The following is a 25,456-nucleotide window of genomic DNA, read 5'->3' on the forward strand; positions in this document are numbered from 1 at the left end:
ATGTCATCGAAATTGCTGATTATATTACCCTGCTTATCTTTCAGTGCATACATTTTGCCTTGTCCTATGCCAAGTTTTCTTCTCATTGATTTCATGCTACGTCCATATTTTACTTCCTCGATCTTTTGCACGTTATAATTTCGGATATCTCTTACTTTCTTCTTGTTGATCAGTTTCAACAGTTCAGTGAATTCTATCTGACCTCTCAAGTTTGACACTTTCATGTTTTTCCGTTTCTTTATTAGGTCCTTTGTTACTTGGGAGAGCTTACCTACTGGTTGCCTTGGTGCCTTACCTCCCACTTCAATTGCTGCTTCTGAGATCAGCGTAGTTACGGTTTCATTCATTATCTCTATGTTATCTTCATCATCCTGCTCTAAAGCTACAGATTTGTTTGCGAGCACCAGCCTGAATTGGTCTGCTTTTACCCTTACTGCATCTAGGTTGGCCTGTTTCCTCTTGACTAATTTCACTCTCTCTCTCTTCAAATTGAGAGAAATCCTAGACCTGACTAACCTATGGTCACTGCACTTTACCCTACCTAACACTTCTACATCCTGCACTATGCTGGGATCGGCAGAGAGTATGAAATCTATTTCATTCCTTGTTTCACCATTAGGGCTTTTCCAGGTCCACTTCCTGTTGCTGTGCTTCCTGAAAAAGGTATTCATTATTCGGAGCCTATTCCTTTCCGCGAATTCTACCAACATATCTAGTCTAGTGTTCCTAGAACCGATGCCATAGTTGCCAATTGCTTGCTTTTTCCCGTAGTTGCCAGCCTGCTTTTTCCCCATTTTTGCATCAAAGTAGCCCATGACTACAGTATACTGAGTTTGCACCCTTCTCATTACTAATTCAACATCTTCATAAAACTGTTCTATTTCTTCATCATCGTGACTGGAGGTTGGGGCATAGGCTTGTACTACCTTCATTCTATACTTCCTATTCAGCTTTATTACGACAACTGCTACCCTCTGCGACACACTATGACACAATATGACACTATGACAATATGACTGTGACACAATATGGCATCGCAACCGCACATGTCACTACCCTCCACAAAGAAGCGCAGTATCGAGGCACCGGTAGCGCCAGGCACTGGCTGGCGTCACGCCGGCGGAGTGGTCGCACCGATGCGCCAGTCGCATCCCTGTTTCCAGGGCCCCCCCTGCCTTATGAGCAATTGGGCTACTCGATCACACAACACCTTCTTTTTCATAACACAAGATAAATATTCGACCTACTTTTCAAAGTGAACTTCATAAACGACATGACAACCTGCACAATTTTGCTAATCTGAGGGAAGATATATGCAATGGCAACACAAGACATAGCGAATATTGGCACGTACCACGTGTACGCACAAGCTATGGTTTCCAAAAGCTGGCTGACCTACACACTGAATAAATACAGTCTAACGAAAGACTCATTACACCTTCTTCCTAAAAACTAACCTTCATACCTAATGCATTAAGTCCCGAGTTTAACTGAGTTATGGGTCATTCCACGCCAACTGTTCCAACCATGGCGCTTGAAAAAAATCACTTCTTTAATTTTTTTTTATTTACACGTATATAAGCATTACTTGCACAGTATTTTCCCAAAATATTTCGAGCGGAAAAAAATTTTTGGGCACATGAGGGCCATCTGAATTTCTTGAAATGGTGGAAAACCATGACCAAAAAACAAATTCACCAAAAATCAACCGTTTTGCGCATCCTTTCAAAATTTGCATTTTTGTGTTGTTTGAACATTCTTCTTTCATTACAAAACAGCTTCGTAAGATAGCTTTGTTTTTTATTCCTTAGCACCAAGGCAAAAATGTTCAAATTATAGTGTTTTAGGGAACTTCTTCACAAAGAGCGGTCAGCGAAGAAAACCTGAAATTACTTTTATAGAACTTTCCTGAAAACATACTACTTTCGAAAACTTTATTTTCGCCTATGTTCTGCGCACAGGCTCTAAAATAAATGCCTGAATTTGGCAAAAACACTATTTTTGCCTATGTTTAGACGTTGGTAACACTTAGCGCTAAGTTGGTCCATGAAAAAATAAGCAGAAAAGCGGATATAACTGAGAAGCGTAACAATTTTTGGCACAGAAATCTTAATTAAAGTAATTTACGTTTATATCGAGAAAACATTTTAAAATTTGAGCCCCACTATTTCATTATCTCGGTTCGTGCTTCGGCTTCACCTGATAAGCATGTTGGCGGGAAATACAAACCAACTGAATATGGTGGCGTATCCATAGCATATGGTTTTACGGTTCTTTCTTCCTTACTGTATTTTTTATATATTACATACAAATGCGATTTCAGACATAAATAAACATCTAACAATATCATTGGGGTATTAAACCCCAATGTCCTCAATAATAAACAGCTGTACTTATTGCATGCTCGTCTGACAATCAGTTGGCTTAGAAAGAAATGACGTCTCAATCATGAGGATTTCGTGGCTAGAGGAGTAGGTGTACCGACCGAGCGTAGTTAACCACTTCTCCTCATCATGACACAAAAATGGCGCTGCAGTCAGTAGAACAGTTCTCAGCAGCGTATGTCGTCTGGTACTTGTGGAAGACGGCGCTCAACAAATAAAGCACGCACAGTGAGAAACTGTCGTCTGTAGTCATCAGTTTGTGCAATGAGGAGATACAGGTCTCTGTTATTGCATGTTTGCAAGTTGCTAAAATATGTTGAAGCTTCTACAGCGAAGAGATAAGCGGCATGGTTAGTGGAAGCTCATCCCCAATGGTGAATAAGCGGAGTCCGCACCAAATAGTGGCAGTATTTCTCCTTCAAAGAAGATCAACAAACACACTAATTTCTTTTGTCTGAACTATAAATCATGGGGGTCTAAAGCAGCATTGTTCTCAGCGTCAACAAGAGCAGCAGCAGACACGGCTTGTGGGCGAAGATGCTTTTAGGAACAGCTTCCCAAGCGCGACTTCACCCATTTTGTCGACTAAGAAAAGCTAACCAAAGGTGCTATAATGTGGTACTTCCGCTCATCTCTCCGCCCAAGAAAATAAGAGCATACATTATTAGGAACTGTGATCACACGACATGATTATGACTGCAAACCTTCGAAGAGATCAGAGCAACAAGCTGCGAATGAACCCTGCACAAATTTCAACATCAAGATTTCTGTGCTGGCACTTCCAGAGCTTGTCATCGCGTACACGTTGCATCATGCTCGGTCACTGGATCTGGATGTGGAAGGTTGCACAGCTGCCGCATTTTCTCTTTGAGCGAAATTAGTTTTTAACATCACGCTCAATAAAGTTCGATATGAAAGTGTGAATTTCTATGCAAGGAACCAACGGCTGCACCCTATAACTCTGCAGGAAAGTTAGCTTGTTCCTGAAATATACGAAATATTGCTATCTACGGCGCAAACGGTTCTAAGGATGGATTACTAAGCCTTAGAAAAAGCAAACGACAATTACACGGGAGCTGTAAATTCAGCACCAAGTTCAGCATCCTTGCTCCCAACAGAGTTCTTACCAGCCGTGATGGCTGGGTGGTTATCATTGTGTTGCTAATTATGAGGTCATGGGTTTATCTGCTATAGCGGCCTCGTTCTGATTGGGTCGGAATACAAAACGCTCGTGTACTTAGGTTTAGGCCCACGTTAACGACTCTCAGGTGGTGCAAAAAGTATTACGGAATGCCCCACTGTGGCGTCTCTCATAGCTAGCCCGTTTGTTTCTGGATGTTGAAACTTGTTATGTGATTCAAACGATACTTGGCTGCACCAAACCTACGAAAAACTACTCACTAGTTCACAGCCTAAAAATTCACAATAGCTCTGCACTCGTTCAAAACTGCTTAAGCTGTAGTGCGAGGTTCTTGCACAGAAGCTAAAAAAATTGTTCTAGCACTTCGTGTTTTCTGACAATAGCACAATTACCCATACAGCTTTGATTGCACTTCACATAAGAGTATTTGAAGCCTACATTATAGCTGAAATCAGCGGCAGCGATATATCCTCGAACACGCATTATGTCTTCCCTGCGTAAACACACTCTTCCTTACGTACGGAGACGACATACGCCGCTAAGAACTGTTCTACTGACTGCAGCGCCATTTTTTTGTCATGATGAGGAGAAGTGGTTAACTACGCTCGGTCGGCACACCTACTCCTCTAGCCACGAGATCCTCATGGTTGAGACGTCATTTCTTTCTAAGCCAACTGATTGTCAGACCAGCATGCAATAAGTACAGCTGTTTATTATTGAGGACATTGGGGTATTAAAGCCAATTATATTGTTAGATGTTTACTGATGTCTGAAATTGCATTTATACGTAATATAAAAAAAATACAGTAAGGAAGAAAGAATCGAAAAACCATATGCTATGGATACGCCACCATATTCAGTTGGTTTGTATTTCCCGCCAACATGCTTATCAGGTGAAGCCGAAGCACGAACCGAGATAATGAAATGGTGGGGCTCAAATTTTAAAATGTTTTTCTCGATAAAAACGCAAATTACTTTGATTAAGATTTCTGTGCGAAAAATTGTTACGCTTCTCAGTTATATCCACTTCTCTGCTTATTTTTTCATGGACCAACTTAGCGTGTTACCAACGTCTAAACATAGGCAAAAATTGTGTTTTTGCCAAATTCAGGCATTTATTTTAAAGCCTGTGCGCAGGACATAGGCGAAAATATAGTTTTAGAAAATAGTATGTTTTCGGGAAAGTTCTATAAAAGTAATTTCAGGTTTTCTTCGCTGACCGCTCTTTGTGAAGAAGTTCCCTAAAACACTATAATTTGAACATTTTTGCCTTGGTGCTAAGGAATAAAAAACAAAGCTATCTTACGAAGCTGTTTTGTAATGAGAGAAGAATGTTCAAACAACGCAAAAATGCAAATTTTGAAAGGATGCGCAAAACAGTTGATTTTTGGTGAATTTGTTTTTTGGGCCTGGTCTTCCACCATTTCAAGAAATTCAGATGGCCCTCATGTGCCCAAAAATTTTTTTCCGCTCGAAATATTTTGGGAAAATACTGTGCTAAGTAAGGCTTATATACGTGGAATTCCTTGTGTAATTTTTTTTTAAGAAATGATTTTTCGCAAGTGCCACGATTGGGACACTTGGCGTGGAATGACACTTGTTGTTTATTTTGTGTCATGACATTGTTGTATCTAGTCGGTAGCAGACTTTCCCTGCTTGTTTGACATAATCATGTATCAAACTGTGTTGTTGCTGCTGGTGGAAAGGGGAGGTGGGGCCAGTCAAGCCATACAGCTTTTTTCCCACCTTCCTCGTCACAATTTGTACAGTCTCTGTACATAGTCTTGTACAGTCTCTGTACAAATAAATACCAATACCAATGGGTAGCCCTGTGGCTGTATTCCCCGCCTTCCGTGGTCTTAGGTGCCCGATGACAATTCATAACTTTTCTACCTTCGCCCCTGTCAGATCACACAATACAAAGTAGCTTCACCGCCGCAAAGAGAAGCAAACAGATTGCCTTATCTTGCACAAATCATGTCCTTATCACCATCAGCCCGCCACTAGGATGCAGCAACGAAAGAAGGTAACCAGGCAGTTCTTGAAATGTTGGTCTCAGAACACACCAAGTGTGCAGCTCACTCCTGCCAAAATGTGGGCGAAGCAAGCGCGCCAGTGATTCAAATTCACGTCAGCCAATAGGAGCACTCCGTGCGCGCCACGTGACTGCAGTAACAAATCGCGATGCTAGTTTTTCTTTTTCGCACTCACTTTTGTTGCTTTTATTCTGCATGGAGAAACACAGCACTGCAGCTATCTGAATCTCCAATCTTTTGCGTTCAAGTCGAAACCAAGATGGCGCGCTGCGTCAACGGAAAGCCGCACTCCCATGGTCAGTGGTGCAATAGCACCTATCAAAAGACCCGACTTTCTTCCCAATTTCGAAGACAACAGACTAATAAAGTGCAATTTTGTTAAATTCTGCTGCATATTTCTTCCAAATGCTTCAACATAAGGTAAAGGAAGGTCTTTTATTCGTGGGAAAAAAATTAAATATTAAGATTGGAAAGTTTGAGTGAGTCGACCAGTTTGTTGCCACGATCCCCTTAATTTCCCAACTTTTTTTTACATTTCAGGTGATACCGAACTTTTCCACCACCCCGAGACATTCCTATCATTGAGATTCTACTGTAAGTACCATGTTTTCTAATTATCAGCACCAAATTCATCATGAAACCGGAACTTGGAACAAGCGCCACTGCCATGCCGTCTAACCGACCATCTTTTGTCTTGTGTGGCTTGTGAATTCCTACATTTCTTTTTTTGAGGGGGGGGTTTCTTGCCACCCTTGGCGGCAGCAACGTGGTCAAAGCACAATTCGCTTGTGATTGGGGGACTCGTGTTTCCCACATCTCAGATGCAATTGGTCTCAGAGTGACATTTGACGACGCAGTGTCTAACCAGAGAGCATGTAAAACTACAGTAAAAGCTCGATGATATGATCACGGCTAATACGAATTTCCGGATAATACAAATTTTTCTGTGGTCCCGGCCGAGCCCCATTACTTTCCAACGTGCTAGAGAACGGTTGTTACGAATCGATTTTCAGCCTGCGTCGGTTGATACGAATAAACGCCGCCCCACCGACGGCCGCGAAAGAGAACAGCGCGCAGTCACGCGCTTTCTCTCCTTCTCTTTTGGTGCGGAGGTGTGGCGCCGGACAGCGCGGACTCCGCGACTGGGCGCGAAGAGTTTGAAGCGGTGGCGCTTTAAGAAATAAATGCTTTTTACGTACATGTGCCTGAGTGAGTTCACCTCTGACTCTTTAATTTAGCTACAGTCGAATCTCGTTAATTCGAACACGCTTGTTTCGAACATACCGCGCACCGACAATGCTCTTAGCAGCGCGCCAATTAACGCGGCGGCGCCTCCGACCGGCATTGCTCCAACGCCATCGTAGAGCAAAAGCTCAGGAGAGACCCCTCAATGCCGCGCGCGAAGGAACGGGGGAAAAAAAAAAAAGGAACCCGCGGCGGAAATTTCACCCTCTCTCAAATTGCAAGGTCGCCGTTTCTGCATCGCGCCGGAACAAGCGTGTACGTGTTCTAGTCGGCACGCACTAGTGCCGCACACACTAGTGCCGATGTCTCAGCCACGCGGATAAAATGGCAGTGAACCAGTGGCGCACCGACGGGGGGGGAATCGGGGGTTGTAACCCCCCTTTGAGGCCGACTTAACCCCTCCTTTTGTTTAACCCCTTTTCTTTCCTTGTGCATTTGAGTACTGCAACTAAGATGTAAGACGCGCAATCGTCTGCACACTCGCAAAAAGCGCATTTTTTGACAATTTTTCGTGAAGAAATCGAAATTAGTGCTGTTTAGATGGTATTGGCAAACTGTCACCCCCCCCTGGCAGAGATCCTGGGTGCGCTACTGCAGTGAACCCTTCTCCTCTATTTTCTAGTCACATGTTGACCTTGCACGCTGCGGCAGCAGCGCAGAGGGAAGCAGCGGCGGAGGCACAGTCGGGCCAACGAAGCTGCCACGCCCACAAACGCCCGCTTCCCGATAACGGCAGAAAAAGAAACTTCAGGGGGCGGCTAAAATAAGCTGGCGCCAGCACGGCGGCGGGCGCGCACGGAGATGTGCGCACGGAGTCGAAGGTGAGAGAGCTACGAGGGAGTTGAGAGGGAGGGCGAGGGGAGCCACCGAAGCGGCGGAGTTGACGCGGCCAAATCCGCTTCCCTGCTGCCCTCCTCCCTCATCTTCGACGGTCTCCGCGCGCACCCGTGTGCCGGCGCCGCCCGCTCGCTCCCTGAAGCTTCGTTTTCTGTCGTTATCGGGAAGCGACCGTTAGCCGGCGTGGGCAGTTTCGTGGCCCGCGCTTGCTATGCGTTTGCGCACCGCGATATTTCACGACTCGCACCGTTCGTGCATCGTGCTATGGTGCACGAATACTTCAAAAATACGTCCTTTTAATTCGAACAAATTTTCGGGCCCCTTCGAGTTTGAATTATCGAGATTCGACAGTAGTTTTAATTGTGTTTCGATGATACGAATTTTGGCTAATACGAATATTTTTCGTGACCCCGTGAGATTCGTATCATCGAGCTTTTACTGTAATACTGCAACTTACACGTTCTACCTAACTGCTGGTGTAAAGCGTTGGTAGCAACATAATCGTTAATGTACCGTACTTTTTTAATTCCCTTCGATAACAACACTGACGAGACAAAAAAAAAATTATTAGAATGCATTGTAGTTGGACAAATCGTCGCAAGATGTCGCCACCAGTTTTCCTACTGCCGGCCATGCCACCGGCAACCTGGTAATCCGTAAACGGTAAGAAGTTTGCACGTAAGCTTCATGTGCACACGTGCGTATGCTTCATGCGCAGTCAGTGCAAGACACCACTTGCAAACAGTGCTGAAATGTCTTCCAAACGGTGAGACAAGCCAATGGCGTCACATGGCACCCAAATCCATCTCCGAAATCATGATGTAACATGGTTTACAAATAGGACCTACGCTGATGACTACATCGATAGGTGCAGCACTTTCCCATTCGTCACTCGCATGAACTTCAGAATTAAACTAAACTGCGTTCTATGCTGCATTTGCTATTGATACTTGATACTTAACAGATGATACTTATGAGCTCACAGGAATGTAATCTACCAGTTATTTCGAGCTGGAATTTTTGTGTCATTACCCGACCCACCCATGTGATCAAATGTAATAACGTGGGTAGGTTGCCTTCCGTGCATTCTCTGTGGCAAAGCGTTTTCAGCAATCGTAAAAACATGCGAGTAGTACATGCACCTTCCCTGCCGTACACTGTTCCAGCATATGTTAGCAGTGAATGCAGTCATACGTTATAGATTATGCTCAAACATTTCTTCCTCTACACATGGCGCAGATGGCCCCGAGATATACGCGCTCAGTGATCACTGTGTCTCATTCACTTTCACCTGTACAAAAATAACAGTTATCAGAACTTCGTGGGCCCTCAAGTTCTGTCGGCGCCTGGTCACTGTGACTGGCCCTATTACCCGCAAGAGAGATGTGCCTACTGATCACACCACATACAATAACATGGTCCACACGGTCCCTAATCAAAGATGTGGCCATATTGTTGCTGTTTTTCGCCACAAATTCCATAATGCCACTATACATGTGGCATATTCTCGAAGAAGAACTGATGTCGCTGTTCTTCGCAGCATGGTTCACCACAAACAACAATATGATGTACTTACGCAAGTAAAAAAGAAGCCAGTGCTGACAGATTTTCAATGAGCACTTTTACCATGCACCACTGTTTTCCGGCCCCCACTACAGCTAACAAGATTACTGTGGAGGTGTCAACCAGGGCCAATGTGACAGGAGATTTCTACAGACAGCCGCATGCTTGGTGGCAGTCACAACAGCAGTGGCCAACTGGGAAACAACACTGGAGCCGGCAATGACAGTATAAAGGAAAACACTTTCAAATGATGCCAAGACTCTGTTTTGGCCTGACCAAGCTATCATAGTGTCAAATGTGGCATTTTTCTTGCGATTTTAATTGGTTTTACTGCCAGTTTAGAGGTCTGTCACAAAAGAGCGCGTAATCCAAGCGGGCGCCGCCTGTCACACAAGCCAACGGAAGAACACGCCGGCCCCGCGGCAACTTCAACAGAGGAGGAGAGCGCATACGCCTCAAACAACAACGCGAACAACGGCGCCTGGACGTCTAGAAGAGCCTCGACGAAGCGACGTTAACTGGAGAGAGAGAGAGAGAGAGCACACGCGCGCGCCGAGACACCTTCTCACCCGGTGAGTCGAGAGAGATAACTACAGCGTGAGCGTGCGCCAACGGGATGAGTCACTGCCCCTTGACAACTCTCCGACCGCGGCGGCCGAAGGAACGAGAAAAGACGAGAAGATTCCCAAGCTTTGGCCATGCTACGAGATCACGACTCCGATAAGAATATTCAAAAACGCCTGTGGAAGCTATATAACTGCCGTGCGAGAATCGTTCAGTAGAGTTCAAGAGTTCAGTCCGCACCGGTGAAGTGATGTAACGTGAAGACCGAGCGTCTGCGGAAGAAGGGGATTCCCCGGCAAGCTAGTCGACGAGTTCATCGAGCATCTGCATTTCCGGAAGAAGTTCTTTCTTCGAGATTTGCCCGAGCTACGCCGAGATCGTCTGACTCCAAGACCAACCAGCACGGTGAATACTATTGGGCACTTAGTGTTCCTATTCATTTTGTAATGTACGTGTTGGACTCTTAGTGATTGTCATGAATTATTTTCTTGTGTTTGTTAATACCCATCTGAATTGTATTGTGTTGTGTCTAGCTTAAGTGTGCAAGTGTGTGTGTAACTGCCTTGCGTGAAGAATATATTTTGTTGAGTTTTGACAACTCTGGGCTCTGACTCGGTCTTTGAAAGCAACCGGCGTTCGCTGGCGCACCAGAGGGCCCATTCTTAATTGTCCTTGCTTTCGTGGGATTATTTTCGGAAGCTGATACGTCGGCCTTGGAATTTGGTCCAGCGTCTGCGCCTCGTTCACGGGGTCTGTGACAAGGTCAAAATTATTTCAGCGCATTTAGAGAGTGTGCTTATGGGCAAGATATTTTGGTACAGTGGAGTACAAGAGTTTTAGAAGCCAAAACGAGAGAAAAATGATTTTTTTCGTGATTATCCCAACCCCATCGCCACGTCCCCTAATGTCATCACTCTCAGACAGCACTCTGTCATAGTCTATGAACATGCCCTTCTCCATGGTACATGGTTTCTTTGATATTTTGCATCTATCAAATGATCACAAATGGGTACTCAACTAACCACTTGGCTAGTTTGTCCTACAATGCATTCGATTCTCCAGAATTCAAAAAACACATGACACCTAAAGTTGTTTCACAAGCAAAGACGGAAACGTCGTCATCACGAGAACTTGTAATGGCTGTTACATGCAGGCTATACCCAGCTCATGGATTGCACTGGACAGCCCTAACAGGACACACATGCACCTCGTTTCCTGTTAGAACTATGCAGAACATCCATGATAGTGGGTAGGCTGGCTCTGACGAGTTGTGAATGCCACAAACACGGTTGTGCTTTTGCATGCATCATGCAGGCAATTTTCCTGGAAAAAAAGAAAGGTGTGTTGGAATCAGGTGAATACCAGTTAACCCTTGATATAACAAGGTCACTAAAATCAGCAATTAGCTTTGTTAAATCGAAATTTCGTATATTGAAATTCAACCTTTTATGCAAATAAGTACAGCCACCGATGGATTTTTTTTTTTTACATGAAAGGGGCCGCGAGATTTTCCAAATTATCGGTCAATTGGAAATAGCAAATTTAAATGAGAAAAAGATTTATTTTGTTGAATTAATAAGTCTGCAACAAAAGATACAGTTTCATAATGTGTCGATGACATCTTCACATCGGCGGTACAAAGCGAAGCCAGTCCCGCTTTCGCGTCTGCTCCGCCCTTGCCAGTGATAGTGTCACCCGCAGTAGGCATTATGAAAAGTACCGGCAGTGGGGAGCGAATGCTTCGTCTGCCTCTCGCTTCAAGGCGTCTCCAAAACTACGTCTGGTACTAAACGCATGGGAAGACAGTGCACATGATGCCACGCCATCTCTTTGCACATGCAGCAGATGGGCTGCATATGCGCTAATGCGCAGCTATGGGCGCGCTAAAAAAAGAAGAGCCCCCCCTTCACTCCCCTTGCTCGCATGGGAAGACGGCACTTATCGAGCCACCATCCTTCTCAGCTTGCTCGCACCCAAAGCATACAGCGAGCGGGGCACGATAGGATATTATTGCACTGAATACGGAACATAACTCAGCTCCGCTTTGGCTCTTGGTCGTGCGGCGCGATTTGAGAGGTGTGTTTGCAAGAAGCTGCTGGTAATTGAACCATTTGAACATCTGCGTCTATGTAAGTTTCTACTGTCTCGCTATTCCTTCGCGGTGACAGTGAACTTTCATTACATTGAAATCGTGCATAAACACACTACATTATGATGAGGTTTTAATACATGGCCTTCTATAGACAAGAAGTTAGAAAAAAAATATTTCGTTATATTGAGGTTTTCTGTATAATCATGTACCGTGAGCTACAGTTCTCGCGTGAAAATATTCCTAGGGCAGGCCGAAAACAGGCGTTTTCAGCAGGAGATGTTTTGCAGCACTGCCAAGACAGCTCATTGGGTCACCAGTTTCAATTATCCGGTGATGGCCAATTTCAGGATTGAAAAAGTTATGGCCCATAAAAATGCAGCGAATTAGCTGGAGTTGATGAAAGCTTACAGTGCATGCACAGCTGCCTGGTTGTAGGCATCAATGAGCTCATTGGAGATGGCACGGCGGCTGGGGCTGAGCCGGTCCGCCTGTACAGGGTCTTGCAGCATCCAAAGGACGCGGGAGCCATTGGCCAGCCGGTCAAAGAGTGGCACCAGCCGGCTCACATTGGCCGCGTATTCGGCCAGCATGGCCCGGCTCCCATTGCTCTGCTTGATGGCCCAAGTGCCACTGCCCAGCACAATGAGGGCAGGCCGCTGCGTACGCCGCAGCCAGCGTGCGCCCGCTGAACGCAGTGAGCCATCCACCAGTGGACGCCAGAAGAACTCCTGCAAACCCCCAGGACATCTTGAAACCATTTGTAGATCAGTGTTCGAGGTAAAAAAACAGAAATGGTCGACGAAAGGCTAACTATGTGCACTATAGGAGGGCACCACTAACTGCAGGTTGTTGGCGACCCTTACAGAGCTGGTCATACTATTGTTTTACTCTGTCAAAGTGCACAACTAGTAAAGATTAATTAATAAATAACGAATTGAGAGAAAAGCTTCCAATGAGAAATTTGTTTGAAGTATTGTCTGATTAAGCATTACTTGTAAATAAAATAATTTTCTTCTAGAAAAATTCTGTGAAATATGAAGAAGACCCTTGTGGGGGACCTCCCCACTACAACTGCAGTGCTCTCAAACCTGCCGTGTATAAATTAATCCCGCACTGGGAGCAGCAATACTTGCACTGCCCAAAGGTCATCACTGACCTGCAACTTTATAAGTGGAATGTCGAAAAGCACTATTTGTTCACATTTGAAACCACTCAAGCAGGGTGTCCAGCAAATTTCTTTTTCAAAACTCCCTCACTTTCACAGTGAAAATTCCTTGACTGAACCACAAAACACAATTGATAACTGAACATGATTTTCTGCACCATGTTAGCGAAATCAAGCAATTCAGAGGAAACAAGATTTGGGAGGGAAATATGCAGGTTACACACCAGCAGCAAAAAAAAAAAAGTGTGGGGCTCTACAATTTAGCAAGAGATATGTGAAAATACTCCCCTTGGTGTGTCAGACTTGTCCTGGTGCCTGTTACGTGCACTCAATAAGCGACCACCAATTGAGGTGCTTTTTTTTTTTTTCAAATTGAGGAGAAACAGGCAAAAGTTTGATGTAAGCCTATCACCTAACTGTGTGGAGGATAATTTGTGAGACAACAATGACACAGCCATGTCTCGTTAACATGGACACCCCACAATACAAACGAAATTGTCAGCGACTGGTCAGTGGCCTTGCATTTCTGCCCCATTCATACAGAAATTCACAGTCGGGACTATGAACAGCCTTTTCAGGGATGAAATTGAAAATGCATGCATTCTTCTCTCATTATGGACACTGCTTCACAATAATGTGATGGAAGCAGCGCATAGGTGGGGGACAAAGAGGAACGAAAAGATACACGTAGACAGCTCTGTCAGGACACAAAATCTGCTGATATTAACACCTCAAAGAATGGTGATTACAAGGCCCCCACTTTGCTCCCTTCACCTCTGTTGATCTGAAAGGCAAGGTTGGAGAATTTCTGGTTAGTTCGGAAGTGTAATAAAAAAACAATGCTAGGTTGGCAGGCATGAAACATAAACCAGCTTCCCCAACAAAAATAAAAGAAGAGCTGGTGAAGGTGTGGGCCAGAAAAGCCAAGCAGGGCCCGCTGCTCGTATGTGCTGATAAAAGAACACTTTCCAGTCAATTGAGAGGCAGAAAATGTTGATGGCAGGTGTCAGGACATCAAGAGGAACATGCGCTTCAAGTAGCTGACATGTTGTGCTTCCTGGACACCAAAGTAGAGTGCAAACCCTCATTTCCTCATTTTTTGGCTGAATAAACAGTACTTGCATTTTCCTTATGCTTATAACTTCACTCTTCATTGACGGCACCTATAAATACCCGGGAAAAAACGGTTATTTTCTATCTAAATGTGCAAAACTCATCGAGAATAAGCATAATTAACAAAAGTATTTAAAAAAATTTTTTTTCAGCAGTAGGGGGACAACCCCCAGCAGAAAACTAGAAGTGGGCTTCAGCCCAAGCCACCTACGGCTTCATTTGGAATTTGTACAGACAGTATGCGACTCGTAGGTGAGCATTTCATTTGCTTTACACCCCATGCATGACACCATTGCAGCCGGATATCTTGCATCGGTCTCTCTCCTATGACCGTGCTTTCAGAAGAGTCGTGTGCCAAACTTCCACATCTTATATTTATGCTCCAAGCCAACAAATTATGCTTGCTGCCTATCATTCAGTGTTGGTCAAAGATATATAGCCACAAACTTCTTACTCAATGCAAAAACTGTGCAAGAAATTTTTTTTTTTTTGTTATGTTGCTTGTAGGCAACACTCGTAAATAAAGAGTTAATGTTTCTTTTTTTTATCTTGATTCGTTATTATAGACAACTCCCATTATGGACGATTTTCCTGGGAAATGGAAGCGTCCATATTAACGAGACATGACTGTAGAAGAAACAAAAGCTATCACAAGGTCAGTAAGCAAAAATTATGCTGATATTTTAACAATAAATCTCGCTTTAAGATTGGACTTAGTTTTTATAGTTATGGAACAGCACTTACAGCTCATTTTCTTTTTAATATCGTTATTTTAAGATAACTCAGTGTCATGCCGATTGAAAAAAAAAGTTAATGAAGTCCCTTGCCTTTATCAGTTTTGCAAACAACATTTAGCAGCAACCAGCACAATTAACTTGACACTTTATGAACGAGTATTGCCTACCGGCAACACAATTTTTTTTTTTTTCTTGCTCAGCTTTGGTACGGAGTTTCGAGCTAAATGTCGCACTGAACGACGAGCAGCTAGTGTCAATGCAAAGTTTTCACAGACACATCTGTGACAAGACTGCATTTAGAAACGTTTTGCTGATTTGTGCACTTTGTCCACATCGTTTTGTGTTTTTTATTGTCCTGTTTATTTGCGCTACACAAACTTAGCCCACAAATAACTGTCGCCCCTTTACTGCATCACCTGTAGTTCGTTTCCCGGGTCCTTGAACGTGACTGGTCGCATGGTAGCAGTCTTTCTCCATCCCACCAACGCACAAGAAGAGCAAAAATAGCCCACCCGAAAAGCAGTCTGCGCACCGTACGATTTGTTTACACACGTGGCGTCTTATAAGATGACCCACTGGCTCATATTGATTGGAACTGGCGGTGTTCTTTATTCGAAATTTCCTACTGTGAGCTCTTTGTAAACTGGCTCATTTGGTTTTGGCAGCATCTCACAGCTGTGTGCACTACGTAGACAAACACTACGTTTCTGGATTTGGCTTGTATTGAGACTCTTCAATTGTAGTGCGTGCCACGTGCTCTGGTACACACAGAATGTGAAGACACAAAAGGTTTCATTTACTCTTGTCCCTAGACAGTGTTTCCAAATGCATGGGGCATTTCAGCAGCGCCTTGGTGCCACTTCGGTCCATCACAGGCATCTTTGTCGGGCTCACCCTCCTCTTTGAGCAGATCAGCTGTGCTGGTGCTTGCTTGCCCGCTTTGCCATAGCTCTGATTGACTTGTTTTGGCCTGCTGCTGCAAAGATGCCCCAAGTCCTGCTAGGCAAACACCCCCATTGCATTTGGTGCAGTAATAAAATTTTGTAACGAGCGCCTCTTTGCGTACAGGGTGGTGACACCCTCTGACCAGGCCCTACCACCGCCACATTGTGTCCGTACATGTGCAGGCATTTGTCAGTGCAGCGCTATCGTGCTGCCTGGTGCTTGTAACTTCCACGGTGCTGCGGACGTGTCCGCTAAGTTTACTTTTCAGCCTCGCGACATAAGATGAAAAGTGCACAACAGTCTTATAGTTAAAAACACTCCGTCATGCCCATTTGCTGCACACCTTTGTGCACTAGCTAAACGGAAAAAACAACAGCTATGATTGGATTTCCCCGCGACCGAGAACGCAGAAAAAAGTCTGCAAGAACCTTGTTCTGCTAAGCCATTATGCTTAAATTGGTGTCTTCGTGTGAAACAGTCGTCAGAAAATTTTTGAAGCACTAGGCATTTGCCATCATAGTCATTTAATCAAAGCAATGAGAAGCCTGCTCGAACCCTATGTGTAATTTCCAACAATCGCATGCACTGGGCATTGAAATGTTAGGAAAATGTTCTTCCGGAGTTTTGTGTTGTGGCTCGGCATTATACTCACACTGATTGCACCAGTCAGATGTAACGAGGGGTACCGTATTTTCCTGTCTATAAGTCGCACCTTTGTATAATATGCACCCCCCTCAAAACGGCAGTTTTTCCGGAAAAAAACGTATATAAGTCACACCGATGTATAAGACGCGCCTGTTTCTTCGCTATGCGATTTAAAAAAAATACAGTGACGCTTCACTTCGTGAACACGGGTCACGCGCAAGCATATGGGTGCCATATATTTCCACTCCAGGCGCATTTCTGCCGTCGCGGTTGCCGCGATGTACCGTATAAAGTCCAAGGGCGATAACATCGTCCCCGCGCGCCGTATGCTGCACGTGCGAGTGAAAGCGTGCGACGGTGAGCCGAATCGCGCACAAGGGAGGGAAGCGGGAAGGCAGCGTGGGAGGGAGCGACTTGTACCATGGTAGCAACTGCGTAGTTTGCGCAGCTGTGCGCGCCGTATCGACAGTGACCTGTAAATGCGACGACTTCGGGGTCGGTCGACTCGCGGTCGCCCTGCCGCCGCCTGCGTTGCTGCTCCGTCCTTCTCGCACGGCGCTCGGGAACTCAATCATGAGAACCCAACACCTCAATAGTGCGCACAGAACCCGTAACAATTAAGTCAACCAGCGTGATTCGCGTGGCCATAACATCGAATCCGATTTTGACGGCAGTTTTCCTGAAAAAAACGAAACTACATAAGTCGCACCATTCTATAAGACGCACCGACGAAAAATTCAGAAAGAAAACGCGTCTTATAAGCTGGAAAATACGGTAATGGAATATGGAAGTAAAACGTGCGGCAGGTGTAATCTTTGACTGACCAGTCTCCATGTTTGTAAAAAGCATATACCATAAACTTTGTTTTGTCAATGCTCTCAAGTTTATGTGCTTGGCCTCCTGTGGCTAGGCAGGTGAATGTGTTGGTCAGCCGCCTTGAAGCGCATCTCCGTTATTTCGAAGATGTCTTCCTCTGGTTTTACTCGAGTGACAGCTATATATTTTGGCAATAAACTTTCCTTTTCGTTTGGTGAGATGTGTCACTATATGCTGCTCTCTGTCGCATTGCTGTGCTCATCTATGGGTTCTTGCATAACAGAACGTAAGGCAAATGTGTTCTTCAGCAAACCATTTGTGCATTATACTTAGACAGACAGGAAATATAATATACCACAGGCTGGAAATATTCACAAGCCAAATGCATGGACTTGTACTTTAGGCTGGATGTCTGCAACGACGATGTTCATTTATCATTTATCAGTGTTTAAAGGCCGCGCGCATTGCTATCGCTTTTCACTTAGAGAAGTAATAAATTTTGTGATTTTACGTGCCAAAACACCGATCTGATTATTGAGTGTAGATCAAATAATTTTGATCAGCTGGGGTTTTTTAAGGTGCCTCTAAAGCTGCATACACCAGCGTTTTTGCAGTTTGCCATCATTGAATTTCGGCAGCCGCGGACGTGATCGAAACCGCGACCTCGAACTTGGTTTTTGACACTTAGCTAATGTAAGACTGTTTTCGCCCACGTGCTTTTTATGATTACCTTTTACACGCACAATTTGTATCTCGACAACTACAGTACCTTCAGTTATTGGCAATGCTGCCTTATTTATTCACCTTGTTTTGTCCTATAGCTTTTCGTGACATTACTCAGCAATAGTTTTAGCCAAAGTTGCATCAGCCTTTTTGAAGGACAACCTTTAACTATACACCATATGTGTCAACATTTTTTTTCGAAACAAATGTGTGAGAGTAAGTGAAAGCGTGAAAAAAATGACTAGTTATGTGCTGGGCTCCAACTGTTTTTCAGGCGAGATGTATTTATTGCAATGCCCGTTAGCGTTCAAACTGCGAAAATTACAATTATTGCTCTGCCAGCAAACGAAGAACCTAATTCCTGCTGCCCGTCATAGCGCGCCTTTACGTGTTCCGACACAATATGGCGGCGCAAGAGGACGTGTCGCCACCCTGTACGGAGAAGCGTGGTATCGAGGCACCCTAGTGCCGTCGAGTGCACAAGTCTGAAAATACTGGCAACTATTGGCCAACCTCATGTAATTCAACGATTCGACCACTAGTTTTCATTTAATGCCCGTCTTTATTCATAGAAGCAGTGAAATCTAGTTATTGAAATCGCGCACTTGATTAAACAGCTCAACCTCAATATAATAAACTTGAATGTCGCCCGTTTGCTGCATGTATGAGCCAAAAACCACTTTTGCCTTGCCAATGTCCTCAAGAGGTCCTACCCCAATATAGTGCATCACAGCTTGGCACAAGACAATGGCTACCCAAACCACTTGCTTTCTGTGGTGGCTGAGAAGCTGCCAAAGGTCGTCACAAAGGCCAGCCTCTGTGTAGGGTTCTACTCTACTGGCCGGAAAAAGACGGCTCAGCGTGCATCTGAGAAACTGTGCAATCAAGTCACGTTTCAGCCCCTCTGCAGTGGGAGTCATTTATTGACGCGTGTAAAAAGATATGTTGCGCAGACCAGCAGGTGTCTCAGCGACAGGCTACGTGAACACCGAAATAAGGTGCATAATGTGGTGCAGCGCCATCTTGGCATTCACTGCCACAATTGTGTCCCCCTCCTTGATGGGTGTGTTGCACTCGCAAGGCACAGGCTCCAGTCAACAAGTGAAATGCTAGAAGGAATTTGTAAGATTGGTGACCTCTTCTATCACACTATCACAGCTAGAGCTGGCCGGGTTGTAGGGCAATTGTGCAATAAGTATTTCACTTGTCTCTGGTATCACTGGTTTCATTCTGCTAGATGCCAGTTTACATATTCTGCGATTCTAAAAAATAAAAATCAGTTGGAAGTCAGAATTTTTTCTCTTATTACTATGTACTATTTTTTCCTGAAGCCAGTTTTTTTTATTTATCTGAATACCTTCAAGGCTTGAGGGCATTACAAAACTGCGCAACAGTGTGTATTGCACACTACACTACGCAATACACCACTCTAATGAACTTTAATATAACTTCATGTCCATAGAACACCATGCTCGACAAAATTAAACGTGTTTATCCATGATTTAAATATAACAAAGTTTCACTGCTGTCACAAAGGAAGACTGAGGCAATAAATTGACACTCCTGTGGGTGGCAGCAGTCAAATGGCTGAATGACATGCAGTTCTTCGTGAACTTTAATATCACACGCCACACAACAGAGAGCAGCCACTGCAGCTGAGCAGCGTCTTCTCCTGCAGCGCCGAATTCAGCTCGTCAAGGCCATCAGCTGGCAAGTGCAGTGCCAATCAGGGGCACACATGATGGTGCATTCTATGCAGCGTAGTTGAGTGCATGCCTTCCTTCAGTGCCCGATTTGTTGTCGCCGTGACAAGCATGAGAGCAGTAGAGGCAACAGTACTTAACGCCTTTTGCTTGAGCTGGCAAGTATTGAGAAAAAGGCCAGCTCGCTCTCCATCAAGTTATCCTCAACTCGCAGAAAAATGGCACAGCGAAAGCAATTGGAACTTTTGGCACAAATGTGTGTTTTTGGTGAGTGCAACAAAGCTGCTTGCACATACCTGCACTGCCAACTTTATAAAAACCATGTGGGTGTTCTGTGCCAACATATAAAATTTCTATTTAACCAATGCATAATGGCAACCGGAATTTCCCACGTTCTGACTACTAACAGCTACAGTGAGGCCGCTTTTACTTTTCAAAAAAACGTTCGGGCACTTAGAGCACAGTTGTCACTAATAGCGGCCTGGAATGCACGGTGATGTTTAAATGGCTAATTAAGATACTGTTTGCTCTTTAGACCTCGGACAAAAATTGTGCCCTTAGAAAGCGAGCCCTGTCGGCCGCGTGCCACTGACCACTACGAGGTGCAGGTCCTTCTCCTCGTAGCGCAGGTCCCGGTGTGCCTGCTGGGGGGACACGGGCGACGGCTGCACCTGCTGCACGAAGGCCCAGTACAGCTGGCGGATGCGCGAGTCGCCCGCAAAGACGATGTGGTTCTCGCCGCCCCAGTAGGCGATGTATCGCAGGCACATGCGGGATTCCCTGAAACAGGGTCCGGCAATTATACCCACCCGCGGGCCCAAATGAGTGAACACCCTTACGCATTGGTGTAGGTGTGCAGCATACACCCGTACGGTTGCCACACATGATAGCCTTGAAATCGTCCATCGCTCAGCAGCCACTTGCACGTGTCGATTCCTGGCAAGAACAAAAGTACTGCATTAAAGACGAAAAGCGCTTAAACGCGCGTTCCTGGCGGGTGCGCACCAACGCGCGAAAACGCCACCCGTACCGTACGTCAAGTGAATAACGCCGTGGTACACGACGAAACCGACGACGACGAAGCAGGCAACTAGTTTGCAATTTTTGGCATTGATGCGGTGAATGAATTCAGAACTGGTGGTGATGTGCCGGCCGTCCTCGACCATATCGAGAACACACGCTGTATAAAGTCAGGCTGCCTGCGCAGCGCTCACGCAACTCACAATCACGCACATAGTACCCCCGGCAGCCCAGCCACCAACATATTTAGCCATAGAAGCCCCAAAAACGTCGATATTAACGAAGCAGATATTGACACTATTTCGACGGTAGAGCATGACGGATGGACGAGAGCTCATAAAAGCTTAGCTAGTAGAATGTATTAAAAAAAAAAAACGTCGGCCTCCATGCATGGCCTCCGAGATTGCATGCGCCGACATAGAGTGTAATGGTCCAACGAAGACTCCGGCTTTTTTTATTCGACGCTACCGTGACGCTACCGTCGCTTTCTACTGAATGAGCGGTCCCGCGCTACCCGCGCGACGGAGGTAGAACGGAGGCCCTACCGCAGCTCCATGGAGCTTTGACAGGGTACTAGAAGGGGGCAGTGGGCTTACTCAGCCGCTCCTCTGACGCAGTCAGCGTCGCATCCAAGAGGTGGCGCCACTGGCAACTTCAATGGAAGCTTTGCTTGCAGAAGCTTTGATTTTCCTTGCGTTTCTGTCGCTTTCAGTTCGAAGCAGTGCACACTTTTATTTGTTTTTAATTTTGGCATACTTTTTGCTGCCTATCCTCTTTAGACCTTTTGTGCAAAGAGGTCGTCGCTGACGGATTTCGCTTATGCGGAAGGGGCCTTCGAATTTTAGGAATTATCGGGCAATCGTAAAAAAAAATTTTGAAAGAAAATTTTGAATTAAAGGGACGGTGACCAAATATACGGTTTCATGCCGTGTCGGCCTAATGTAAAATTTTGTCAGACAGAAAACAGTGCGCGCATACGTCCCAGCTGGGCTCAAAAAGAAAAAAAATCAGGATCCATCGCATCGACGAGGCCGACTTCTACACCTGCATCACGAGCTCCGACCTTCGGAGCCAGCTATGGGCGATCCAGGATGCCTGCGAGGTGGCAGGGGGTCTTGGACTCCCGTTCCCGACTTGCGTGACGCCTAAGGAGGGTCGCTAGTCCACCCTCCCCCCAGGATAAAATAAAGTTCTTCTGTCTGTCTATGCTAACCAGGTTTGTGCCTTTGCTTAGTCAAAATGAATTTGCATATATGGTGTTGGGACGCGCGCGTACGCGCGGAGGAGAGAGAGAGACGTCTCGACGGCGTGAATCCCAACTGTCAACTGGTTTTATTTTTCTTTTGCTTCAGCCACCCTTGGGGCTGCTCGCCCCTTCCACTCGTCACCATTGCCCAGTGAACCACAAATATCCATTGGATGTACCACAAAAGACCAAATATCCAAGACATTTAACGACGTCCAGTTTACATCTATAGTATGTTCGACTAGTACGTGGCAGTCAAGGGTCATCCAGAGGACGTCTAATGTCCTTATGATTTGGACATCTCTTGCACATTCAAAGCTCTCGTGCATTGATCGTACATTGTGCGTTATGAGTCGATGCACGCACTATGCCGCAGAAATACAAGCAAATTGTCTCTAATGCCTAACAATGGGAAGCTAGGAGAGCAAAAGCATTAAATTAATTATTTTGCGATTTAGCACGACCTTTGCACGCACTGCTGGAGATCTAGTAACGTTGCTGCCGGACACCGCGCGCAAATGCCAATACTTTCGCCATTTTAACACGAAAGTGTTTTATGCCGGGGTCCACCAAGACTTCACTGACGTATTTCCGTCACGGAAATACGTCAGCTTACAATGTACACGAACATAATACAAAGAAAGAAACCAGAAGAAAAAGTTCCACAAACATGCAAAATTTGGAAATCGAACCCACGACCTCTCGGTCCGCGACGATAGATCGCCGAGCGTTTAACCCATTGCGCCACAAACGCATTTGCAGAGAGCTACACAGACGCGCCATATATATCTAACACTCCTCCGTGTACCCGCGCTCTAGCTCGGGGCGGTGCCGCCGCCTACGAGCAGAAAAGTTGTCGCAGTTTCACCTGAAAGGCGAAGCATCAATTGCGATAGCAAATTTGTAGAGAGCTATACGGAGTAAGGTTAGTAGTTTTATCAGCTGTATAAATTTGGACACGCAGCAGCCCCAGCAACGCGCAGAACTGTTGCCGACGCCGTCAGCGTTTTGCCCGCGTTCGCACAAAATGCGTGCGGCGTTGGTGACTGTTGCCGGAGCCTCGGATATAAATAGGTACTTGGTGCCGCAGCTAAGCGTCGCCTCCCTTCCCTCACCCCCCCCCCCCCCCCCACGGCCTTTCGTGCGGCCGGAAGAAGGCGCGTTTGCTTACATATATGGTGATTGTAAAGGAGGAAAGAGACGCCTACTTCTGCAGCCCTTAAGAGAGCACGGCGCAGAACGCGCGTTTGTTCTCCGCCGTGGGTTCACTCCCCGTGAAAGCGCGCGTCCCTCGCGCCCTTTCACGCGCACATACAGCGTTCGGCGCGCGGCGACGATTTCATCTCCATTGACGTCATACGGAACCTCACGGCGACGGCTACGGCGACGGCGACGCCGACGGCAGAAATCTGCTTTGGAGTGTCCATATAATTGCTATCGCAATAAAAGAGAAGTACTGCATTATGACACTAACGCGCACCGACAGTGAACGCTTCGGTGGTTTCAGCCCTACGACGCCTCGATGCCAGCATTCGAAGGGACGCTGGCATCAAGAAGCACTACCAACGCCACCTAGGTGGCGTTCACCGTACTCAGCACAGCGGAGCGTGGCCTCCGCAATTAGCTCTGAAAATGTTTCTGAAGTTGATCGCGGAGGCTGCAATTACGACGCGCTGTACGCGCTGATTTGACTCGGTGACGATTCAGTTACGTGCTTTGTCTTGCGCGTTGTATTAGTGTGTCAGTTACGTGCTTCGTCTTTCGCGTTGTGCTAGCGTGTGCAGCGTAGTGCAGCTTCCATATGCACGACGGTTGCTCATGGTCATCGACGTTGGTAGTCGTGATGGAGGAGACGTGCCACCAGGCGTCAGCGTGGGTGCATCAACGCCTAAGGGCGCTTTAGCCACAAAACACCAATAGACATTATATATCAATGTGCAATAAACATTACACTACTTCTGTGAAGACACGTTTCACTTTCGTGTTCTATACCGATTCCTATATAAGAGGGATCAACCACATTTTTCTTTTTTCGCTATGCTTTCGGTCTCGGTCACGTCATTTTCTTTATCATACAAAGATGCTTTATTTTTCAGTTATATCTATTAGTACATTGTTGAAAATAAGTAACCTTTAACTTGCTGATGTATTACGACAGTTTATAAAGAAAAACGTTGCAGTGGCTTAGCTCGGCTATGCCAGGATATACGTAGCGTTAGCAAACGTTCAGCTGATTATTCTTAGCTTGTTCTTAAGATTATTCTTAAGATAAGATTATTCTTATGAGTCAAGCTTCTCCGTTCTGCGCTGTTGAGCAGCATTTGCGCTCTCCTTCTCCATGGCTATACCACACAGGCAAACGCCAGTCAGAAGCGCAGCGGCTCCAGCGCAGTCAGACGGTGACTGCACACGGCCCCGGAAACTCTCGAGTTCACGAAATGGCCACAGAGGGCGAAAAATCAACCGCGGCGCGTTCCTGCATAAGCGCGCAAGTGGAGCTACTGTAATTTGGTCGTATACTTTAGTTAGTATTTTTTCTGCTAGGGGCGCTCAACACGACTCAATATTTGAGCTATTAATGTACATATAATAACCGACAAACACAGTAACAGTGTCATTTGTTTACAAAATAAGCAGTCTATTGTTTTTATTGGACTTCTGTTATTAAAGTCCGTGCTTTGTTACTTGAATAAAGGTTTTGAGGCCTCACTGACATGTGATCAGCGGCAGCCCACTGGTATCGATTGCAGTCCGTGCCGTTTATCGATTCAAATTGTACGGCGGTTATATTTGCGAACGGGGTGGTCGTTTCCTTCGAGCAGCATCACGCAGGTTCATTTTAATTAGATATCAATAATACCTCAGACAGTTTATGCGTCCAACATTCGATAGCTGCTACCAAGCGAACGTGTTTAAAGACGGTGAACTTTATCAGCTGCGGCGTTTCACTGGCGGCTGCATGCACGGCTTCCGCCGTTTGTGATCTGCCGCGTCTGGCCGCGTTGCGTCTGGTTGCTAGAAAAAAAAAATTGCTGGCCAGCACGAAAATTCATCGCTGGAACCGAGCACAGTCTGCTTGAAGACTACCCACGAAAGCGGATTAACCTTGCAGCCCCTGGGCTTGTGCGCCGGTGAGTAAAAAAGCAGTGCTTCGCATTTTCAACTTTGAATTTCTTTGCGTGCGAGGCGGATAGAGCAGATTCCTGTCGTCATTTCTTAAAAGTATAAAATAGTAATAATTATAAAGTCATTGCCCTTCCAAAGCAATTAAAACGAGGCTCTTGCTACTTTGCCAAGTTGCTAAAATTGCTAACATGAGTACAGCATAAATAATAAAGTTTTGGCTGTTTCTGCATAAATGATACACCGCGATAAATTCACTGCACATTAGTGACAAGTGTACTTCTGGTGATACAGTTAGATTAACTGCATTTGAGACATAACAAAATGACTGTGTTTATTACTAGTATCTGGCAGAAAC

The 25,456-nt window shown here is 45.5% G+C and overlaps 1 protein-coding gene across 1 annotated transcript in view; it reads right to left on the bottom strand.

Annotated features, from left to right (window-relative positions):
* Positions 1–21,062, bottom strand: part of LOC119456201 (N-acetylneuraminate 9-O-acetyltransferase-like) — a 100,834-nt gene extending 79,772 nt beyond the window's left edge. Inside the window, exons 1-4 of the mRNA XM_037717834.2 lie at positions 20,740–21,062; positions 20,549–20,645; positions 20,303–20,489; positions 12,271–12,590 (exon numbers count right to left, since the gene is read on the bottom strand). Coding sequence (XP_037573762.1) covers positions 12,271–12,590; positions 20,303–20,489; positions 20,549–20,645; positions 20,740–20,875 — 740 coding nt within the window. The 5' untranslated portion in view covers positions 20,876–21,062. The remainder of the gene's footprint in view (positions 1–12,270; positions 12,591–20,302; positions 20,490–20,548; positions 20,646–20,739) is intronic.
* Positions 21,063–25,456: the final 4,394 nt, after the last annotated feature.

Source organism: Dermacentor silvarum, chromosome 1 (assembly GCF_013339745.2).
Source record: "Dermacentor silvarum isolate Dsil-2018 chromosome 1, BIME_Dsil_1.4, whole genome shotgun sequence".
Taxonomy (NCBI): Eukaryota; Metazoa; Arthropoda; class Arachnida; order Ixodida; family Ixodidae; genus Dermacentor; species Dermacentor silvarum.